The 19,537-nt window shown below is 53.5% G+C and overlaps 1 protein-coding gene across 1 annotated transcript; it reads left to right on the forward strand.

Moving 5' to 3' along the window:
- The first annotated feature begins 677 nt into the window (after window positions 1–677).
- Napa (NSF attachment protein alpha) lies at window positions 678–19,505 on the forward strand. The gene is made up of 11 exons (XM_055615423.1): window positions 678–889; window positions 9,347–9,426; window positions 10,937–11,053; window positions 14,902–14,948; window positions 15,397–15,474; window positions 15,648–15,703; window positions 15,773–15,857; window positions 16,447–16,551; window positions 17,568–17,636; window positions 17,945–17,995; window positions 18,828–19,505. The coding sequence occupies exons 1-11, from the start codon at window positions 792–794 to the stop codon at window positions 18,927–18,929; spliced, it is 888 nt and encodes a 295-aa protein (XP_055471398.1). The 5' UTR covers window positions 678–791; the 3' UTR covers window positions 18,930–19,505.
- The last annotated feature ends 32 nt before the right edge of the window (window positions 19,506–19,537 follow it).

The following is a 19,537-nucleotide window of genomic DNA, read 5'->3' on the forward strand; positions in this document are numbered from 1 at the left end:
GTGTGTGTGTGTGTGTGTGTGTGTGTGTGTGTGTGTGTGTGTGTGTGTTAGAGAACAACTTTCAGGAGTCAGTTCTCACCTCCCACCGTGTGGGTCCTAGGAATCGAACTATGGTTGTTAAGCTTAGCAGCAACTACCTTTACCAGCTGAGCCATGATCAATCCTCCAGCTAGAAACGGAGACGTTCTGGACTCTCCAAGCCAATTCCAGAGATGATCGCTAGAGGGAGGAAGATTTTTTTTTTTTCTACAAAGCCTTTTCCCAAGTGACTGTGACGTAATGAAGAGGCGGAGCTACACTGCTGGATCTGTCAAACCTGGAGCGTGAACCTTGAGCCTTCACGTGAGCGGCGCGTCACTGGTCAGCTGATCAGTGTGTCCCAGTTCCGCAGAGGTGTGGCTGAACGAATCTACAGCGCCTGTTGATTGGTTGGAGGGAGTCAAAGGTCACGCTTTGGGGGGGGTGGGCATTTGGTGGTGCGGGCTCCTGGTTGGCATAAGTGGTGCACGTGACGGTACGCTACAGCGCTCTAGAAAGCTAGCGGCGTCAGTCCGCGGGCGTGTGTTCACGTGTTGGGGGTCAAGGACCGGAAAGCTTTGGCCAGAGGAGGCGTGGTGGGAGGGGAGCGCGCCGCAGCTCAAAGCCCGCTGGTTGGTGCGCACGAGTCACGTGGCGCGTCAGGCCCCAGTGACGTCACTCAGCGGGCATCGCTCCGCCGAGTGCGCGGTGTCCCGGGCCTGTGAGTCGTCGCCCGGCTGTGTGGGGCCTGAGCCGAGCAGCTGCGCGACGTCATGGACACCTCCGGAAAACAGGCTGAGGCAATGGCGCTGCTCGTCGAAGCGGAGCGCAAGGTGAAGAACTCGCAGTCCTTCTTCTCCGGCCTCTTCGGGTGAGCAGCGGGCGAGGCTGGGCCTGAGGCGGGTAAGAACGGGCTCGCTGCACTTAGGGAGTCCCTCAGCGGCCTTTCAGACTCTGGCCGGGGCCCTGTGGCCGACGACCCGGCTGGAAGGTAACCGCGCCTTTCCCAGGCTGGTGCCCGTGGATCTACGCGGCCCAGGCTGCCGTGGTGAGGACCCCAGACCGAGGGTCCCCAAGCTGGGGCTATCCTGGGCATGATGAGCCGGAGTGCGAAATGTGAGGGTGAGTGGGGCCCTGGCTGAGTGACTGATGCTAGAAGGTCTGGACTTTGAGGTGGAGATCCGGGCGGTAGGGCGGGTCGGGTCGTGAACGCACAGTGACTCCGGTTTGGCCCGGGAAATGGCGTTGGGAGGTTGAGGCACCCAAGAGAACCAGAATATGGTAGAGGCCTACTGGGTGGTCCTCAAGTCTGAGGTTTGAACACACCCAGGAGGTGGCTGGCACCTCACACAAAGTTGATGCAAGTTGGCCTTTTTCAGACATGTTAACTTAGTAGCAGCAGAGCCCAGGCTTAGGATGTTGTTCCGAAGGTGCTTTATCTCAGGGGAGCATATTTCCCTGAAAGGGCTCATTGGTGGAAACTAACTGCAAGTGTTTTCTTGTGAGTCTGAACTATGTCCGGCCCTCTGAAAGGCTCACTAGCCAGGAGGAAGCAGACTCGGAAAGTGTAAGAGGCTGATGGGAGACTCAGGCTGGAGAGCCTGGAGAGTCTGAGAGGATCTGGGAGAGCCCCCGCCTCTCCTTGGGATACAGGAGAGGCAAGGGGGAAGGACAGTACGTGGAGCAGGCAGGCTCCTGAAGAACAAGCAGAGAGGAGCAGTGGGAAAGGAGCTGGGGAGGCGTGCTAGGGACAGGGCCCAGAATCAGAAGCAAAGGCTGGAGAAGACAGGAGAGCTTGCTAGAAAGTTGGGGGAAGGGTCTGGGTTCTGGGAGACACTTAGGAGGCTGGTGGGGGACAGAAAGACATGACGGTGAGGGAGAAGGTGAAGCCACCCCTTGGCGTTCAAAGTCAGCTCATGTTTAGGAAAAGAACTGGAAGAATGTTTGTGTGTACAGTTAGTGCCTGCCACAGAGACATTGATTGGTTAATGACAGGCTGTGTCAATTAGACCAAGAATGTTTCATTTGAGAGAGAGGGGTCTGTGTGTGTTCACAACGGAAGAAGTTCAGGTCAGGTGTGGTGCTGGGGCCGTGGCTCAGGCTCAGTTTTCAGCAGTAGTTTTCCTGACGGCTCGAGTCTGGTCTCTTTGGCCTAGAGAGATGAGTGTATAGTTGGGCTGCTCCCAGGGGAGCAGTTCTGAGTCCCGCCTGTTTACACTTCCCATTCCCTGATGGGGCTGATAGGGCAGAGCTGTGAGGGTAAGGGCCAGCTCCTATCATTCACACAAAGTTCTAGAGCTGAAAGGAAACTTTGGGAACTTCCGGGAGGCTCTTGGTGAGGACTGAGGCAGGGAACAGAGGCCAGTCTAGGCAGCAAGGTCTGGTGTGAGAAGAGCTTCTGCCCAGAATGATGGGGCAGAGACAGAGGTGGCCTCCTAGAGGTTAGGCTTTCAACCCAGGGCTGAGCAGGAGATTTAGGGGTTCTCTCTGGTGGGGAACAGCAGAAGGGTTAATACAGGCAGAGTTCCAAGGCAGGCTGTGCTTTTAAAAGGGAAGAAGGGGGAGGGGAGGCTGGAGGTAGCTGAGGCCTGTGAGCACAGCTTGGACTTGAGGTACCCGGGAGCCTATAGTATTTTACCAAGGGCCTGTCCAAGTGGGTTCCTCTTCACCCTTAAGGAAAAACAAAGCGAAACCAATCTGCAGCAGCTGGCTGGGGGACAGTGATATGGGAACGTTACAGTGATGGTGGCTGGCATCTGCCAGTCGCTCACTCTGCTGCTCAGTCCTGCCTGGGTCAGGCATTTAACCTATGTGGTAAGGTCCCCAGATCACTGTGGAGGTAAAGAGAAAGGGGCAGCCTAAACTTATTTGTCTAGCAACACAGGAAGCAGAGGAGGCACCGGGAGGTCAGGCCTGGCCTGTGTAGTTCCACAGCCTTCTCCATTAGCCTGGTGCTGTGCTTCTGAGGCCCAGAGACTCCCAGACACTCATGCCTGCTTGTGGACACTGCCTGTAGGGAGGGTGTTGGCAAACTAGTTTAGAATGTTGCTGCCCCCACAGCAGTTTCTACAAATATTTGAAAGAGCAGGAGGGTTTCTTCTGGTGCCTCCAGGAAGAACAGGAGCTATTGTAGGAGCTACTAGAACTCAGGGGGCCTTGGGGGTTTCCTGAGATTGCCTGGAGAGAAGCCACCTCCCTATCAGATGGGCCATTTTCTGACCCTTCTTCTTGAAACTGGGGCTGCCCGGTAAACATTTGACAAGTAGCCTTCGCTGGGATGCTCCCTAAGGCTGCTTCTGTCCTTGGAAGTGTCTGATAAACCCTTCTCAAGGTAAGAGGCCTCTGCTCAGGTTACAGGAATCAGGTAGGCTGTTCTCACTTGGGGTATGGTGGCTTGGTGTTCACCAGTCTTCACTGTTCTGAATTTCTGGGCGTAGACACTAGAGGGCTTTGGAACAGTTTAAGATCAAAGCCTTTTTAGCATCTTTGCTTAGTGATGGGCATACCTGCCTGAGAGTCTGTGTGCCCTTCCTTCCTGCTCCTCTGCTGTGCATCCTGGGGACTGAACAGGTCCTGAAGGGCAATTCTGTTCTGTAGGGGGGTCTTCCTAATCCCAAACTTCTCCCTGCAGTCTTCCACTCAAAAACAAAAGCAAAACAACCAGGATGGGTCTTGGTGGCCACCAGCACTTGGCAGGTCTCTGTAAGTTTGAGGCTAGCCTGTTCTGCATAGCGAGTTTCAGGACAAACGATTTCCTGTGGGATGCCAGTGTAGTTGGGGAGTTTCTTCCTCTGAGACAAGTTCAGAGTGATCCCCCTTCCAGCGTTTTTCTATTAGGGAAGCAGGCTGATTTGGAGCATGGTAATTTCTGTTGACTCTGAGTGTCTGTGTGAGGTGCTCACCAGAATGAGTCTTAGTATCATTGCTGCAAGCTGAGCTGGAGGCACTGGAAACCGGAGGAGGTAGCAATGTGGTCTGTATACAAACAGCCAGTTCCCCAAGACGACATGTTAACAAGCTGGTTCCACTTGAGCTGCCTGCGGGTACCAGCAGCCTGCAAGGCCAGCTTTGGAAGCGAGCAGGACTCCTGCTTGGGGAGGGAGGGTGCCTCCAACTGCGCCCATAGGCATTCTGCAGAGTGTCTGCTCCTCTGCCATCTGCAGAAGCCACAGTGCTCACCAGCTGCCAGGGTACACAGCTGAAAGCGTGGTACCTCCTGTCCAATCTGGACAGGTGAGGTTTCTTGGGGGGTCGCAGGGCTCCTGACTTAATCACAGGATGGTCGCCAGCTGATTGCACAGAGGTTCCCTGGTTCCTCCTTTGTGGAACAACTTGCTGAGAGGCCAGGGGCATCCTCAGCACTTCCTAAAGGAAAGCAAATGTTGGCATTGTGGGCTGTGATGAGTGAGATCCTGTCGGGCACAGAAAGGAGGCCTTTGAGGCTATATGAGCAACATCTGACTCCTCCTTGAGCTGCCAGTTTCATGGGACCAAGGACTCAGAGTGTGGTCCCAGTGTGTCCTCCCCGAACCAGCCTCCACCTCCACCACACCCCCACAGACAGCAGCATCTGCTCAGATATCTTCCATGAGAGGGTGTAGCATTTACATAAACCTTCACACAGCTCCCCTCCTGTACCCTTGGAGTCACCTGCAGGTTACTTCCTTACAAAATGTCAGTGTGGTAGAACTGCAAGGGGGAACTAGGACCTGTTGATGGCAGGTATAGGGTTTTAGACATTTGTGATCCTGATGGTGTGACTCCATGGGGGCAGACCCAAATGCACAGGCATCTTCCCTGTCAGCACTGGGAGACCGGTGCGGGAAGGCGAGACCTGGGACTCTGAAAACAAAGGAGTGCACAGCTCACCGGAAGGGGGAGGCCTCAGAGCCCACGCTGAGCTGCTGAAGTGGGGAAACATTCCGGAGTCTGAGCTATGTGGGGCCTAATGACAGTGACACCCTCATCAACAAGGAACAGAGCCTGTCTCTGGGACAAGGAAGGCAAGGGTGCATGCCACAACCACATTAAAGGGCCCAGTGGGAGGAGGGTTGTTTCCTCTGTTTTGTGGCTACTTGAGCACCTCCTAGGTACTGTGTCCAGGCTAGATACTGAGTATGTGTTGTCTTGCAGTTTTCTCCCAGGTCATGGGGTCAGGTTTAGTCCCCATCGTGCAGCTGAGGAGAGGCAGGCTCTGGGGTACTAGCCCAGAAAATGCCTGAAGCATTTTCTGCCCGTCACTGTCTTACAGACAGATGTGAGAGGGTTCTAGAGGACTTGAGAGCTTGGTGGCGAGCTGGCGAGCTGGTGATCCTTTCCCTCTTCTGCCTGTGGTGACCCGTGAAGGTGGCTAAATGACTTGTCTCTTACCTAGCGGACCCTGGCAACTCCAACAGGGGCAGCAGCCCAGCTGTGCGTGCTGCTCTCTGGTGGGCACTCGAGACCAGCATGCACCTGGCCACCCTCCTCACTTTTCAGAGGACTCTGGTGCTAAGCAAGGGACAGTCAGTGTCAGCTTGGGGCACTCCTTGCAGGTCCCCCAGCGTCATCACTGGTTGAGAGTCGTGTGGGGAGCCATGGGTTATGGTGGAGGGCTCGGATCCATCATATCAGTGAAAACTAAGTATGCTGGCTGAATAATCTGGCCAATGAGCTTTAAGCCCTAGGAGAGAACTGGAGACCAGTGGCTTGCGGCTGCCAGAGGGACAGGAGAGAGTCTCAGACACAGACTGGGGAACTTCAGGAAGAGTAAAATAGCATGGTTCTGGGACCAGAGGTGGGAGGTAGGCAGGCCAAGCCTTCCCTGCAGAAGCTCCTGGCCGCTGCCAACAGCGCCTGCACTTTCCTGGCACCATTCAGCACTCCATATGGCAGCTGTGCCTGGGAGGCCTGGGGCTGCTTCCTCCGCGCCTCTTGGGGGAGCAGAGCTGAGCAGTAATTATAGACAGCCTGCACCAGGCCAGCCCCAACCAGTTCCCTCTATTCCCAGTGAGGCATAGAGCTGTGGGTTGAGGAGTGCAACTGAGGCAGCTTGGAGGAGGTCAGTGGGGGAGGCCTGTCAGCTGTCACATGCAGTGCTACCCAGGCCCTTCAGGAGGCAGTCAGTGAGCCTGTGGTGTGTCATAGAGGAGGCATCCTTTCCGGGGTCAGCTGCTTTAGTCAGGCCACAGTTGAGAGGTGACTGAAACAGCTTCCCCACGCTGAGATGAAGCCGCGGTGAGCCCGCAGGGGGAGCAGCATGGCATGGTGGAGCTGAGGCTGTCTTTCTGGGCCCTCTCATGTCAGAGCAAGGCCATCACTCTTCTGGGTCCTGCCCACCTTGCCCACTCCTTTCCTCAGTTCCTCAGGCATGTTTCTGACTGCACCTGCTCTGAGTCTCATCTTCTGTGGCCCTCCCTCTTCTGTGGCAGCTCCTTGGCCACTGAAGTCTGAGCCCTGGCTTCACACCATCAGTACAGCCCTCATGCCAAGCAGCAGTGAGCAAGCATGTTGCTATTGTAGAGAACAGGCTTCCCCAGTGACAGCCATCATCAGATCCTCAGATACTTTTTTCCACAGCTAAGGAAGTTTGTATCTGACTTCTTCACGCTTTCCTGGGTAACCTACATAAGTAGATTTGCCCCATAGGGCTTTCCTCCCATCTTTAAAAGGAGTTGGGGCTGTGGAGATCTTCTGTTGTCACCTCACAGAGGCTGGACAAGGACCACACTATCAGGGCAGGGGCCAGCCTGGGGCCAGAACAGGCAGTAATCTCCCCGGCTTTTCCCTGCAGTAGACAGGTCAGCCCAGCTTAGCATGGGATCAGAGCGCTTCAGCCGGGAGCTGGCAGACTCTGTGCTGAGTCTGCCTCACGAGCCGAGCTGAGCAAGCCCAGCCAACAGTGACTGCTCTTACTGCCAGTCTGCCTCAGGCTTCCTGGTAACGCCAGACACATCTGCTCTGCCTGGAGCGTCTGGGCTGGTATACGACTTAGCTCCACACACCAAAAAAGGATGAACTCGGGGTCACTGGGGTGGAAGATCTGTGGCTAACGTCTCTGAGCATGGCCTGTTCAGACAGTACTCCGAAGGACGGAGAGAGGCAGTTAGAAGCACTTGCTACTCTTGCAGAGGACCCAAGTTCTATTCATAGCACCTGTGTGGTAGCTCACAGCTGTATGTAACTACAGTTCCAGGACACCTGATGCCCTCATCTGATTTCCAGGAGCAGCAGGCACCCAAATGGTGCACATACATACATGCAGGCAAAACACTCATACTCATAAAATAAGTCTAAAAAAAAATACTTCAGGGATATAGCTCAGTTGGTAGTGTTTGCCTACCATGTACAAGGTCCCAAGTGTAGTCCCAAGCACCACATAAAATAAAACATGAAGGCTAGCCTCAGTATATAGCAAGGTCAAGGCCAGCCTGGATATGGGGTACATGAGACCCTATCAGAGACAGAGAATATAAATATGTTCCTGAGGCTGGGGTTGTCAGTGGCAGAGTAGTTGAGCGTGTGCTGGGCCCTGGCTTGTATCTCATAACATATCCGGAAAAAAGCATTCCAAAGAAAGTCTTTATGGGGTATTTTGCAACCGGGTCCGAAAGGCCTTCCTGGTTTATCCTGTAACAGCAACATGGACATTTCTGATCTTGCCAGGGCAGGGAGTGGCTCAAATGCCTCTGGGGCATCATCCATAGCTGTGTAATAAGGCCAAGTTCCCAGGTGCCATCCATGCTGTATCTGCTGACACAAGGGTGCAGGGCAGGTAATAAGGATGAAGTGTGTGGCTCTTCATAGGTAAATGTTCCCTTTTGTCTTTAAACACTGCCAGTATGGGATGGGTTTGAGTTCCACTTGATAGGACACAGGGGGTAGAGAATTGCATTGGCTGTTTATGTGGGTGATGAGAGGTTGAACTGTTGTGGGGTCACAGTCATTATGGGCTTGATCTCATTGGAAGACAGAATTTGGAAGGGAATTTTAGAGTTTTTAGCTAGTAAGGAAGCCCCATCCCATCCCCCAGCCCGGGAGGAGGTTCATAGGAACCTCTTGGGAGATTGAGAAGCCAGGATAAAGCCCAAAGAGGTGCCCTTTATTTAAAAATAACTATAAGCTACTGGGGCAGGGTGTAGCTCAGTGGTAGAATACTTGCTTGTCAAGCCAAAGTAGGATGTGATGGTGCAAGCCATAACCTCAGCACTCGGAGATGAGGCAGTGAGATGAGGAGTCCTAGATAGGTCACCTTCCACTATGTGCAGTAAGGTTGAGGCCAGCCAGCACTGTGTAAGACCCCGACTCAGAAAACAGACCAAAAGTCTCCTCTACTTGTGTGTCTCCCCGATTCCTACCCTGGGACAGAGAGTGTACAAGGGTGGTTTTGCATTTTCAGAATATGCCAAATGCCTTCACAGTTCTTGTGGTTTGTGTCTCAGGATAAATTGCTAGTGATATTACTCATTGCTGGGCTACAGGGTCAAATATAAATCCTGATAATACAACACACAGGACTGGAGGCAGAACTGAGTTGGTGAAGTGCTTGCCTAACATGCAGGAGGAGGCCCTGAGTTCCATCCCTAACACATGGGTCTGTGGTGCACACCTGTAATCCCAGCGCTTAGAAGGTGGCAGCAGAAAGATCCAGAGCCTGAGGCCAGCCTAGGCTACATGAGAGCCTTGTAAAAATAAAATAAGATATATAAGTTTTCTGAAAGAGATAAAAGGTTTAGATGGTACAAAACAAACTAGCATGCAAATGCATTTAGCGGATAAGCCACTACCACCCAGCCCTAGTTCTGCAGGCTTTACCTCCGGAAACAACGCTATATTTTCTTCAGAAATATGCAGTGTTTATATAAATGTGTGTTTCTTTTCTTTTTGCCCTCTTTTTTTAATATATATATATAAAGAGAAGCATTTTGTGTTTATATCTTTCTTGTTAGTGTTTTTCCATATCCACCCTGTTCTGAGTATGACAGTACTGGAATCGTGGCCATGTGCAAGGCAAGAGATCAGGGTCCTGGGCTCCCTCAGAATGCTTTGCAGCTTCCTGAAGAACAGAAATCTGTAGATTTCCTAGGTCTAAGTGGTCATCTACCAGCTAGGCAGGAAGAAGAAAAAGCTGCAGAGTCAGGCTGAGGCGGAGGGGAGGCCAAGAAACATCCCCACCACCACAGGTGCCCACACACTCCTCTCCAGGGATTGCACCAGCAGCATTCCACCTGCAGATGCCTGTCTGCAGGGGTCAGGGCACAGCTCAGCTGTTGGCAGGGCAGAGTATGGATTTGCTTTCTGATAGCAGACTGGATGGTCTGTTTACCTCTTCCCTTCCCTTCTCCCCCAGAGGCTCATCCAAAGTAGAGGAAGCATGCGAGATCTATGCCAGAGCGGCGAACATGTTCAAGATGGCCAAGAACTGGAGCGGTGCGTGCCCTCAGGCCTGGCCCAGTGTGTGGCCTTGAAGTCCCCTCTTCAGCATCAGGAGTCCACAGCATGAGATCAAATGGGATGCTTTGCTCCCTAAGCTGGGGGGTGTGGGGGGCGCCTTTCTAAGGAGAGGACATCCACCTGCTTCCAGATGAGATCTGTTGGGGCACCCCACCTGTCAGCAAGGTTGGTCAGGGGTACAGAGGCACAAGGTAGGCTCAGTTACTACCATATCCTGTGAATGCCTTCCCAAAGTCCATCGCTCCAAGGCCTGTTTTTAATCACGGGTTGCATTCCTGCCCCTCCCCATGTTCAAAACAGAACTCTTGGGCCATTTGTCCCCTGCTCTCAACTCCCTTCCTTTCCTTACCCTTCCCTCTTTCCTTTCTTCCTTCCTTTTCTTTTTTTCTTTCACTATTTGGAGCTCTCCTAAAAGTAATTCAAGAGCCTATCATGATGTCCCAGAACTCCAGAAGTGGGGCAGGAGTTTAAGGCTCTCATGGGCTACTGTGGGAATTTGAGATTATTCTGCAGTAAAACAGAACCTGTCTCAGAAAACCAAAGCACTACTATGTCAATGACAAACACTGCTACTGTTACTGATGATATGACAGGCAGTGTTAGCCTGGCATGTGTGAGGCTGTGATTTCAACCCTCAGGCCCACAAGGTCATCACAGTGATCAGATAATGGTAGAGCAGAGCCCTGGAGGCTTTGTGTATCCTGCTGTGCTCAGGAGAGGACAGGCCAAGCATCCCACAGCTTGGAGGCTCCCTCTCAGCTGGGACTGGAGAAGCATTTGAGGTAGCCCCTTAGCACCACCCACAGGGAGGGAGACCCTGCTGCCTCCCCTTAGCCAGTGTTGAGGGGAGGGAGGCAGGTGAGCAGAATGGCATGGGACCCGAGGGTGTCAACTGAGCAAACAAGCACAAGATGGTCTGGCCCTCAGCATGAGCACTGTCTGCACGGACTCTGGCTCTTGTCCAAGTCCTGTTTTCCTTTGTAGACAAGGACTATGGCAGGGTTACCCCTGAGAGCTTTGAGGAGTTTGTGGAGGGGAAAAATGGGCTAGGGAAAGGAAGCAAGTGGGAAGTGTCACACAGGTAGATTTCACCTCTACCTTCCCAGAGCACCCCTCCCACCTCGCCTTCTGTTCAGGTTCGGGGCTTCCCTCTTTGAGGGGAGAGCTTCTGAGCCCAAGAACCTGGGTGCTATGCATGTGCAGCCCTCTGCACTCCCTGCCTTCCCTTCCTCTCTGGAAGTGGTGGCTCTTGAATTGCTGGCAGAGGCCAGGTGAAGGGCATGGGATTGTCACTGGGTTCACCCTCGCTCTTCTGGGCTCAGGCTTTTCAAGGCAGCTTCCTGACTTCCTCACTCCACCAAGTGCACCACCAGGAAGCTCTTCGAAGGCTGCCTTTGAGCTAGAATGGAACTCTGGCTGTGTTCTTGGGAGCCTGAAATGCCACCTGGGGCAGTGCCTGAAGCTGGGCCAATCTGTTCCATTCTAGCTGCTGGGAACGCTTTCTGCCAGGCCGCCCAGCTGCACCTGCAGCTCCAGAGCAAGCACGATGCAGCCACCTGCTTTGTGGACGCTGGCAATGCCTTCAAGAAAGCTGACCCCCAAGGTAAGGACCTGTGTGAGCCACCGATGCCAGAGTGGCAGAGCACTGTCCGCGCATCCCCAGGTGTCGATGAAGATCTGGGTTTTTCCAGTGGCTGAAACCTGATAGGCCAGGAGCAAAACAAGCCCTAACTTCAGAATTGACTGGTTCTTGGCTGCACTGGCATCCTATCCCACATCTTCACCTCCCCTACCCTGATGTGCGACCCTCACCTCCTTCTGGGCTTTGAGCTTTTGGGAGTGGGAGTTTCATTTTAGACCCACTGTTTGCTAGGGAGCTAGGCAAAGCTGTTCAGTTGTTAGAATTAGCATGCAAAAGGGAACAAGGCAGTCCAAGATGAACCAGGAAGAGCAGAAATCAGCCTGACCTGACTTCCCTGCACCCCAGAAAGAAGCAGAAGAGGAAAGCCTTGGATGAGTTGCCAGAGCCCAGTTTCTTAAAGCAGAGCCTATGGGGCCAGAGCATAGCCCACGGACCTCAGACTTGGATTTCCTGGACTGGAGAGTTTGCTTTTGTTATTTTTATTCACTTTTGTGATGCTAGGGATGCAGCATGGACTTCTGGTGTGCTGAGAATATGGTGCCTGTGTCTTTCGTCTCTACAGTGGTTCTTTGTATAAATCTTTTTTTTTTTAATTTTAATTTTATTTTTTTTATTAATCACAGGTTGTTTACTTTGTATCCCAGCCGTAGCCCCCTCTCTCATTCCCTCCCAACCCCACCATCCCTCCCTTATCTCCTCCCTGCCCCTTTTCAAGTCCACTACTAGGGGAGGTCCTTCCCTTCCATCTGACCCTAGCTTATCAGGTATCTCCAGGACTGGCTGCCATGTCCTCCTTTGTGGCCTAGCAAGACTGTTCCTCCCTCGGGAGGCGGGGTAAGGGGGAGGTAAACGAGCCAGTCGTTGAGTTCATGTCAGAAATAGTTCCTGTTCCCCTTACTAGGAAAAACCCACTTGGTTACTGAGCTACCATGGGCTACATCCGAGCAAGGGTTCTAGGTCCATACATGGTCCTGTATAAATAATAGATGGCTAACTTTAAATTTCAGCAAGTAAAGATACTTGTTTTTAACTGACCATATAAGCCAGTCATGGTGGTGCATATCTGTTATCCCAGCATTTGGGAGGTAAAGGCAGGAAGATCAGGCATTCAAAGCCATCCTTAGCTCTTTGCCACATAGTTTGTTTGAGGCTATCCTGGACTAAATGAGACTGAGTCTTATACATGACTTTTTTAAATATTTAGGATTTTTCTCTCAGGAGAATGGAAAAGAAATGAATATTTTCAAAAGGAGATGCTCGGTGTTTGGATAAGGCCCACTTCTGGGGAGAAGGCAAGCCCCTCCTGCTCTCCCCGGCCTCAGTGGACAGCTGCTGTCATTGTTGCAGGGCCACTCCCAGCTGGAGAGAGGGCTGTGTTGACTCTGTCCCTGGGCTGCCTGGTCATTCCTGTTTGTTTAGCTGTGAGGTGGGGCTCAGGCCCATGGGCAGAGGGATGGATGGCCTCTCGCTGGGTGAGACTGAAATCCACCCAGTGGCTCAGGGCAGTCCTCCTTCACATAGCCCTCCCCATGCTTTCCCTTCTTGCTCCCTGGGGAACTGGTTAGCCTGGAGATGCTACCTGTCATCTGTGTCCCTCGGCTGCTGCCCCATCCAGAGTGGCCGGGAGGACTAGTTCCTGGTTGGCAGAGGCTGCCGGCCTGCAGGGTGCACAGCATCAGGAGCTCTTTGAACAGAACTGTACCTCCCAGCTGTACCTCCCAGAGGAAAAGGCCATGTCCTTTTCCTCTGCGGACCCAGGCATGAGCCCTGACCTCAGCAAGTGCAGACTAATGTGAAAGTGTCCTAAGGATGCTGCAGAGGTTGAAGGTGGGGGAAATCGGACTTCTAGCGGCCTTATAGGGTAGGGAAAGCACAGTTGTGGGAGGGGAGCTTCTGAGGGCTAGGGGCCCATACTCAACAAGGATGGTTGACAGCTGTGTGGCAGCCAGCCCTACTGCAGGGATACCTCCCCAGTCCCAGTTCACAGGGCTCACAGAGAAGAGTGGCCAAGCAGGTAGGACATACTCAGGTGACCTGAGCAGATCACCCCCCTCTGCCAGGAGCCCAGGATCTTGTGCTGCTGCCTAGCCCCATCACTCGTCTGTGCTTTGTTTACTTCTCAGTGATAGCCAGGCTTACTGTGAGGTGTGTACAGCAGCTCCTGACACCCAAAGCAGCAGCCCCAGGTGCTAGAGCCTCCCTGTGTGCCTGGGTCCCCCCTTTGGGAAACAGCTGGATGGCTTGAACAGCCTTAAGTGGGGACTTGAACACCCAGTTTGTTCAGGAGGGATCTGATCACCTGCCCTGGAGTCTCATCCATTAGCTCTTTTTCACCTGAGGCCTGGGAACTTAACCCTCTTATAGTAGGAGTGTGCTATGTGTATACATGGGCAGGGGGTTAGTCTGGCTCCCATGTCTCCTGTCTACCCCCACACCCACTGCCGTTTCCTGGCTGTCTGCTTTGTATAACACTGGCATCTTTCCATCCATCCCACCTCCTTATTTGACCTCGTGATGTGTCCCTGTTTTCTTGTGGGCAGGGCTTGCTTAGATCTACATGTGACCCAGTGCCTCAGGGCTGTGCAGAAGTAAGCTGGGCTCTGTACTTCTCTGCCTGCTCACTATAGGCTGAGCATCCAGGAGGGTAGGAGCAGACCACAGGCCTTCAGGGGTGCACTCAGGCCTATGGCATCAGATAAGCCTAGTGGTGAGAGCAGGCCAAAGTGTCAGCTGGCAGCCTGTCACCATCCAGGCTATTCCCAGAGCAAAGAGCCAGCAAGAGGGGACTAGGTCTTGTAAACCCAAATTTCTCCCCTGCTTCTGTGGCAGGGGCTGCCCTACCAACAGAGCCTGTGCCTACAGACCTTAGCTACTGAAATCCCCTCAGGAAGCAGCCTTAGCACCCTCATTCCAAAAGAGCCCAGTCCACTGTCATCCCAGTGGGCAGCCCTGGAGCCTTCCCAGCACATGCACTGTGGTCCACCTAGACCCTCGACCCTGTGCCCCCGCCAAGCCCACTTATTGTCCAGTCCTTCCCTCCTGAGATACATGAAAGTGGCTAAAAGATACTGAGAGTTCGTTTCCATCTGCTAGAGAATGCCTCCTACTCACGCCTCTCTCCTCCAAATAACTTGTCAAAAAAAACCTTTTCCCAATTTAAAATCTTAAGAGATGGTACAACAAAGGTAGTCCAGTGCCATCCTGGCATTGAGTATAGCTTGCTATTCAAGCAGCCAGCAGGGCCAGGACCTGTTAGCGGCATTGAGGATAGGACAGTGCTCTTCAGCACTGGGGGTGCAGAGTCCCCATGGAGCATCCCCTCCTCCCCGTGCTCATGGCATCCAGCCTTCTCTGCCAGAGAGGCCAGTCAAGTCAGTAACAAGGATAAGACCTGCTCAAGGTCAAGCCTGCAGGACAGATGGTGGGCATTGTAGCCTGCACCCCAGCTCAGCTCTGGCCATCAGTTTGCCCATTGACTGCAGGGCTGTGCAAGTCTGATTCATACTCTTTGGGAGTGTGGCTATGCCACTGTGCCAGTTCCTGCTAGAAAACTAGAAGTCCAGCTGCCTAAGGGAGATGGCCTCCCTGGGAAGATGTGCCCATCATGTCTCTGTATACAGAGATACTGAATCTGACCAGGTTGCCTGGGGCCGAGGGCTCCTATCCTTTCCTTCTAGTTGCTCTGAGAGAGCCCAAGAGCCCTGAAGCCAAGGCAACTGTGTGCCTGTCATTTTCCATGGGGAGTACAGTCTGCCTCCTGTTTTCACTACTTGCTATAATGACCTCTCCGTTTTCTCTTTCCTCCCCAGAGGCCATTAACTGTCTGATGAGAGCAATTGAGATCTATACAGACATGGTAAGGGTTGCTTGCTGGCCCTACCTTGCTCTGTCCCATCCTGTTTGTGCTGTGCTCTGGGAGGCAGTGAATTTGGTTGCTGAGCTGGGCTACAGAATGTGGTGTCTGCTGCAGCACACGGACCTCTCATGCACTGCTTCTGCCCCTTCGTGACCCTCTGTAGCTGCAATGTCCATGCAGGCACTTCCCTTTCCTGGCCCTCCCCAAGTCCTAGGAGCTGAGGAGTGCTCAGCCTCACCCTGTTCTAGGGATAGTGTCCTGAGAGACAGCTGATAGGTAGTAGGCCACTGTTCCTGTCAGCTCATTACTGCCCACCCCTTTCACATGGCACCTCTCTGTGTGGTCAGACTTACCATAGTGGGAACCCAAGGAGGCTGGCGTGGATTGGGGTGAGACTTGTCCTGGAATATGCCTCTGGTCACAGGCATCCCTTTCCTGTGTCCCCCAGGGCAGATTCACGATCGCGGCCAAGCACCACATCTCCATTGCTGAGATCTATGAGACAGAACTGGTGGATGTGGAGAAGGTGAGCTGGCTGTGCCTGGGCCTCTGGTGTACCCACACACACACACCCAGCACGCTGCTCGGAGTGGGAGGAAGGGTCCCTGCCGTGTGGTCTTGGAAGGCAGGGGAGGCTGCGCTAGTGCACTGCTCCGTCTTGTCCTCCATTCCGGTTGCCTCCTCCTCATGTCTCCCCAGGCCATCGCCCACTATGAGCAGTCTGCAGACTACTACAAAGGCGAAGAGTCCAACAGGTATCCCTCCCCAGCCTGCCCCTCCTTGTGGGACTAGCCACAGTTCCCTCATGACCCTCCTCCCCACAGCTCAGCAAACAAGTGTCTGCTGAAGGTGGCTGGCTACGCCGCCCAGCTGGAGCAGTACCAGAAGGCTATCGACATCTATGAGCAGGTGGGCTTTGCCACCCCCTCTGCCTGCCCCATCCAGTCTACTCTCCCAGGGTACCCTCAACAAATGCTTCTTCCACCGACGACCTGTGTGTGTCACTGCCTTGTCCTATGTGTGTCCTGCCGCTCCTCACAGGCACTGCCCCTAGAGCTGGGAGCCTCTGCAGAAGTAGTAGGGCAGGAACAGGCACGCTGACCCAGGGAAGCAGCAAGTGTCCTATGCCACTTGCGGGGATGGCCAGGCTGTGGCCCCAGGGGAAAGGGCTGGGAACTGCTTCTCATGCTCCCACAACTGCCACCTCTCTGCCCACCAAGTGCCACTTTACTGTATGGTTAGCAGTGGGGTCTTTTCCCCCACTAATGTGGGGAGAGGCCCGCAGACACCCGGCTTCCCTTACTCACCCACACCCTCATTGTATCCTAATCACTCTGGCGACACTTGGTAGCCTTGCTGAGCTGTCCCTTTTCACTAGCATCCTGAGGTTCCCAGACCTTACCCTAGGGTATTGGCTTAGCTCCCAGCAGGCTTTAGTGCTACAGTAACCTTCACCCTTGAGTTGCGTGCCTAAGTTCATGGTGATACATGGTTACAGGTGGGGACGAGCGCCATGGACAGTCCCCTCCTCAAGTACAGCGCCAAAGACTACTTCTTCAAGGCAGCCCTCTGCCACTTCTGCATCGACATGCTCAATGCCAAGGTGAGCCCACGCCAGCCAGACCACCTCTCCAAGCTGCCACTGTTTGTCACCAAGTCACTTCTCAGCATTAGCAGCTACTTTCTCCACTTGGTCCCTGCCCTTTGGTTAAAGTGGAAAATAATTTGGCATTAGTGTTATTCACCCTGGTGTCCCTGCCTAGGCCTGGATGCTTTCTGAGTTCCCAGCTGTTGGCTGGGCTCCTTGCTGGCCTGTCCCCTTCATGAGTTACTGCAAAACCTGACTTCCCATTCAGCTGTGGTACAGAAGGTGCTGAGGCTCAGGCACAGTTCCTGCCAGGCCCTGGGACTCCTGGTGGCATGGTTTTACCTTTGGCTCAATACCTACCCACTGGTTATCAGTGCTTCCTGGCAAGAGAGGTCAGGGTTAGGGATGGCAGTGGGTGATGGAAGGATCTGGAAACTGGGTGTTGAATTTCAGTCATCTGGCTTCCTGATCAGAACGCAGGGGCTATGTGATGTCTGGCTGCCCCACAATCTCCTGAGGACAGCTGGCAGCTATGCATTTGGGGGAAGTGGAACAGTGCTGTTTTTACTTTTTGTGGTGCGCATGGAACCTGAGCTTCATGCCTGCTGTGCAGATGCTCTGCCACTGAGCTGCATCTTTGCCCTCACTGATGAGTTATGAGCACACAATTAGGTTTTGTCAGAGAGCACTGCACCCCCACTCCATTCACCTAGTATCCCAAGTGTTTTCGCAATGTCACTGATCCATGCAAGGTTCTCACAAGGTTCCGTGTGTGAAGGCCCAGCGGTAGGCCTGGTTGTAGGGTCGGCTCTTTTGCCTCCATCCCCACCCCCTGCCTGGGAAGCCTGCCCCTTCCTGCAGCCATCTCTGCCAACTGGACTCAGCTAAGTTGAGAATGACACCAGTCAGGCACAAGTCAGGTGACCTGGGAGACCAGGGCTGGGCATAGAGCACCAACTCAGAACCAGCAGCCAGTGTTCTCAGGGCCCTGGTCTTTGTTACCTTTTGTCACCCTCTCTCCTATTGCTCAGCTTGCTGTTCAGAAGTATGAGGAGCTGTTCCCGGCCTTCTCGGACTCCCGGGAATGCAAGCTAATGAAAGTGAGTGCTGGATCTCGCTCGCCTCGACCAGGATGTGGAGTGGGCAGGGACACCTGGATGCCTGGGTCACAGCTGGGGTAACCACCAAGATTGTCTAGTGAGATTCTCAAAGGACTGTGTTTGGTTTTCTCCTGCTCTGTTTCCTACATGAGAAAAATTCAGTTAATGCAGTGACAGTGGAGAGAAATGGGCAGGGCCAGGAGCCTGGGGTCCAACACCACCATCCCTTGATGGGTGGAGCCTGTCAGTGTGGGGTCCTCTTTGCAGTTATAGCCCACAGCATCTGGCTAACCCTAACCTGTTTGCAGAAGCTGCTGGAGGCCCACGAGGAACAGAATGTGGACAGCTATACAGAGTCGGTGAGTGGTTGGCTGAGGGCTTCTGGCCAGTGGATCTTCTCCAGTGTGCTTGCTCATAAATTCTACCCTACCTAAGCTGGCCATGGTGCCGCACACCTTTAATCCCAGCACTCTGGAGGCAGAGGCAGGGGGATCTCTGAGTTAGAGGACAGCTTGGTCTACAGAGTGAGTTCCAGGACAGCCAAGACTACACAGAGAAACCCTCCCCCCCCAAAAAAAAATCTGCCCTACTTGAACCATAGGCCCTGGGTACTGAGTGTAATTTTCTTTCCTGTGCGTCACCCTGGAACCTTCAGTGTTTGCCTCTCTTTATAGACAATGGCACAAAGACTGAGGAGAGACTGGTACCTGCCTTGGTCCTTTGAGATTTCAATCCATCTCTCTGCCCTCAAAACCAAAACTTCACACCCTCTCAGAGGCCCTGGGGCCAGTTAAGCTGTCCAAGCTCTTACCACCCAGCTGCCCTTAGAAGATTGTTTCTCTTTCACACTGGCTCTGAACATTTGTTTCCAACAGTGTCCTGTAGCTAATACTTGCCACTGTCATCACTTTCTGGGTGCCCTCAGTAATCAGGTCCCAAGGGCAGAGGTCAAGCTGGCCACATCCCACTTGGCACAGGGTAGGGAGATGGTATTGTTTTCAAGCCTCCAGGCCTCAGTTCCACCCAAAAAACCAGGATGGAACTTTTAAGCTACGAAGTATTTTTCCTCCAAATCATGCTGCAGTCTTTGCAGGCTGAGGTGAAAGGGTGCCCTCTTGGAAACCTTGAGACGGGCCAGGAAGAGTGCCAGGAGGAAGCAGTGTGTCAAGGGTCACTCTCCCTGTGCCACAGGTGAAGGAATATGACTCCATCTCCAGACTGGACCAGTGGCTCACCACCATGCTTCTGCGCATCAAAAAGACCATTCAGGGTGACGAGGAGGACCTCCGCTAGGTCTCCAGCCACTGCCTTCCACCATCTGTCTGTCAGAGAGGTGGGGCCAACACCTTCCACCAGGAGTTTGAAGGCCGAGTGGGTGCGATGTGGGCCACATCCTCCAGGGCGCCGGGCAGGCTCTGCTGTCCAGCTGGTCACCCTGTGCCCGCTGCATCCCTCAGCCTGCCACTGATCTAAACCCCTAAAGGTGTCCTGCCCTGGAAACCACCTGGACAGAATCTCCAGTGCAGACCTCTCTGTGTGCTGACAGAACCTGGGGTCAGCATCCAGTCCCATCTTCTGACCAGCTGTGTGCTAAGGCTGTTTTCCATCTCTCCTACTTTGTCCCCTAGCAGAGATAAGAACATAGGTAGCTCTGAAACTTGCTCTCCGAGGCTGGGGTTGACCTCTGCCCCTGGAGCCTTCCCCTGCTCCCTACAATGCCAGTGTCTCAGGTTAGACCCAACCCTGGAGCTCACAGGGGTGCCTTGGCCCTGCCCTGCACCTGCTTCTTTCCCTGCATCCAGGTCTGTCTGTCGACCTGAAGCTGCAGCTGGCCCAAGAAGGACAATAAAACCTGCCACTTTTGCATGAGTCTCTTCCGCTGTCCCTTTTGCCCATAGTGT

The sequence above is a fragment of the Psammomys obesus genome, unplaced genomic scaffold, assembly GCF_907164565.1.
Source record: "Psammomys obesus unplaced genomic scaffold, mPsaObe1.curated_primary_1811, whole genome shotgun sequence".
NCBI lineage: Eukaryota > Metazoa > Chordata > Mammalia > Rodentia > Muridae > Psammomys > Psammomys obesus.

Bases quoted from the DNA above. Each gene is read 5' to 3' on its own strand.
- Napa (XM_055615423.1), top strand. From the start codon at position 792: ATGGACACCTCCGGAAAACAGGCTGAGGCAATGGCGCTGCTCGTCGAA. The intron at 11,054-14,901 runs GTAAGGACCTGT...TTTCCTCCCCAG, and splicing joins CAAGAAAGCTGACCCCCAAG to AGGCCATTAACTGTCTGATG. The intron at 17,637-17,944 runs GTGAGTGCTGGA...ACCTGTTTGCAG, and splicing joins GGGAATGCAAGCTAATGAAA to AAGCTGCTGGAGGCCCACGA.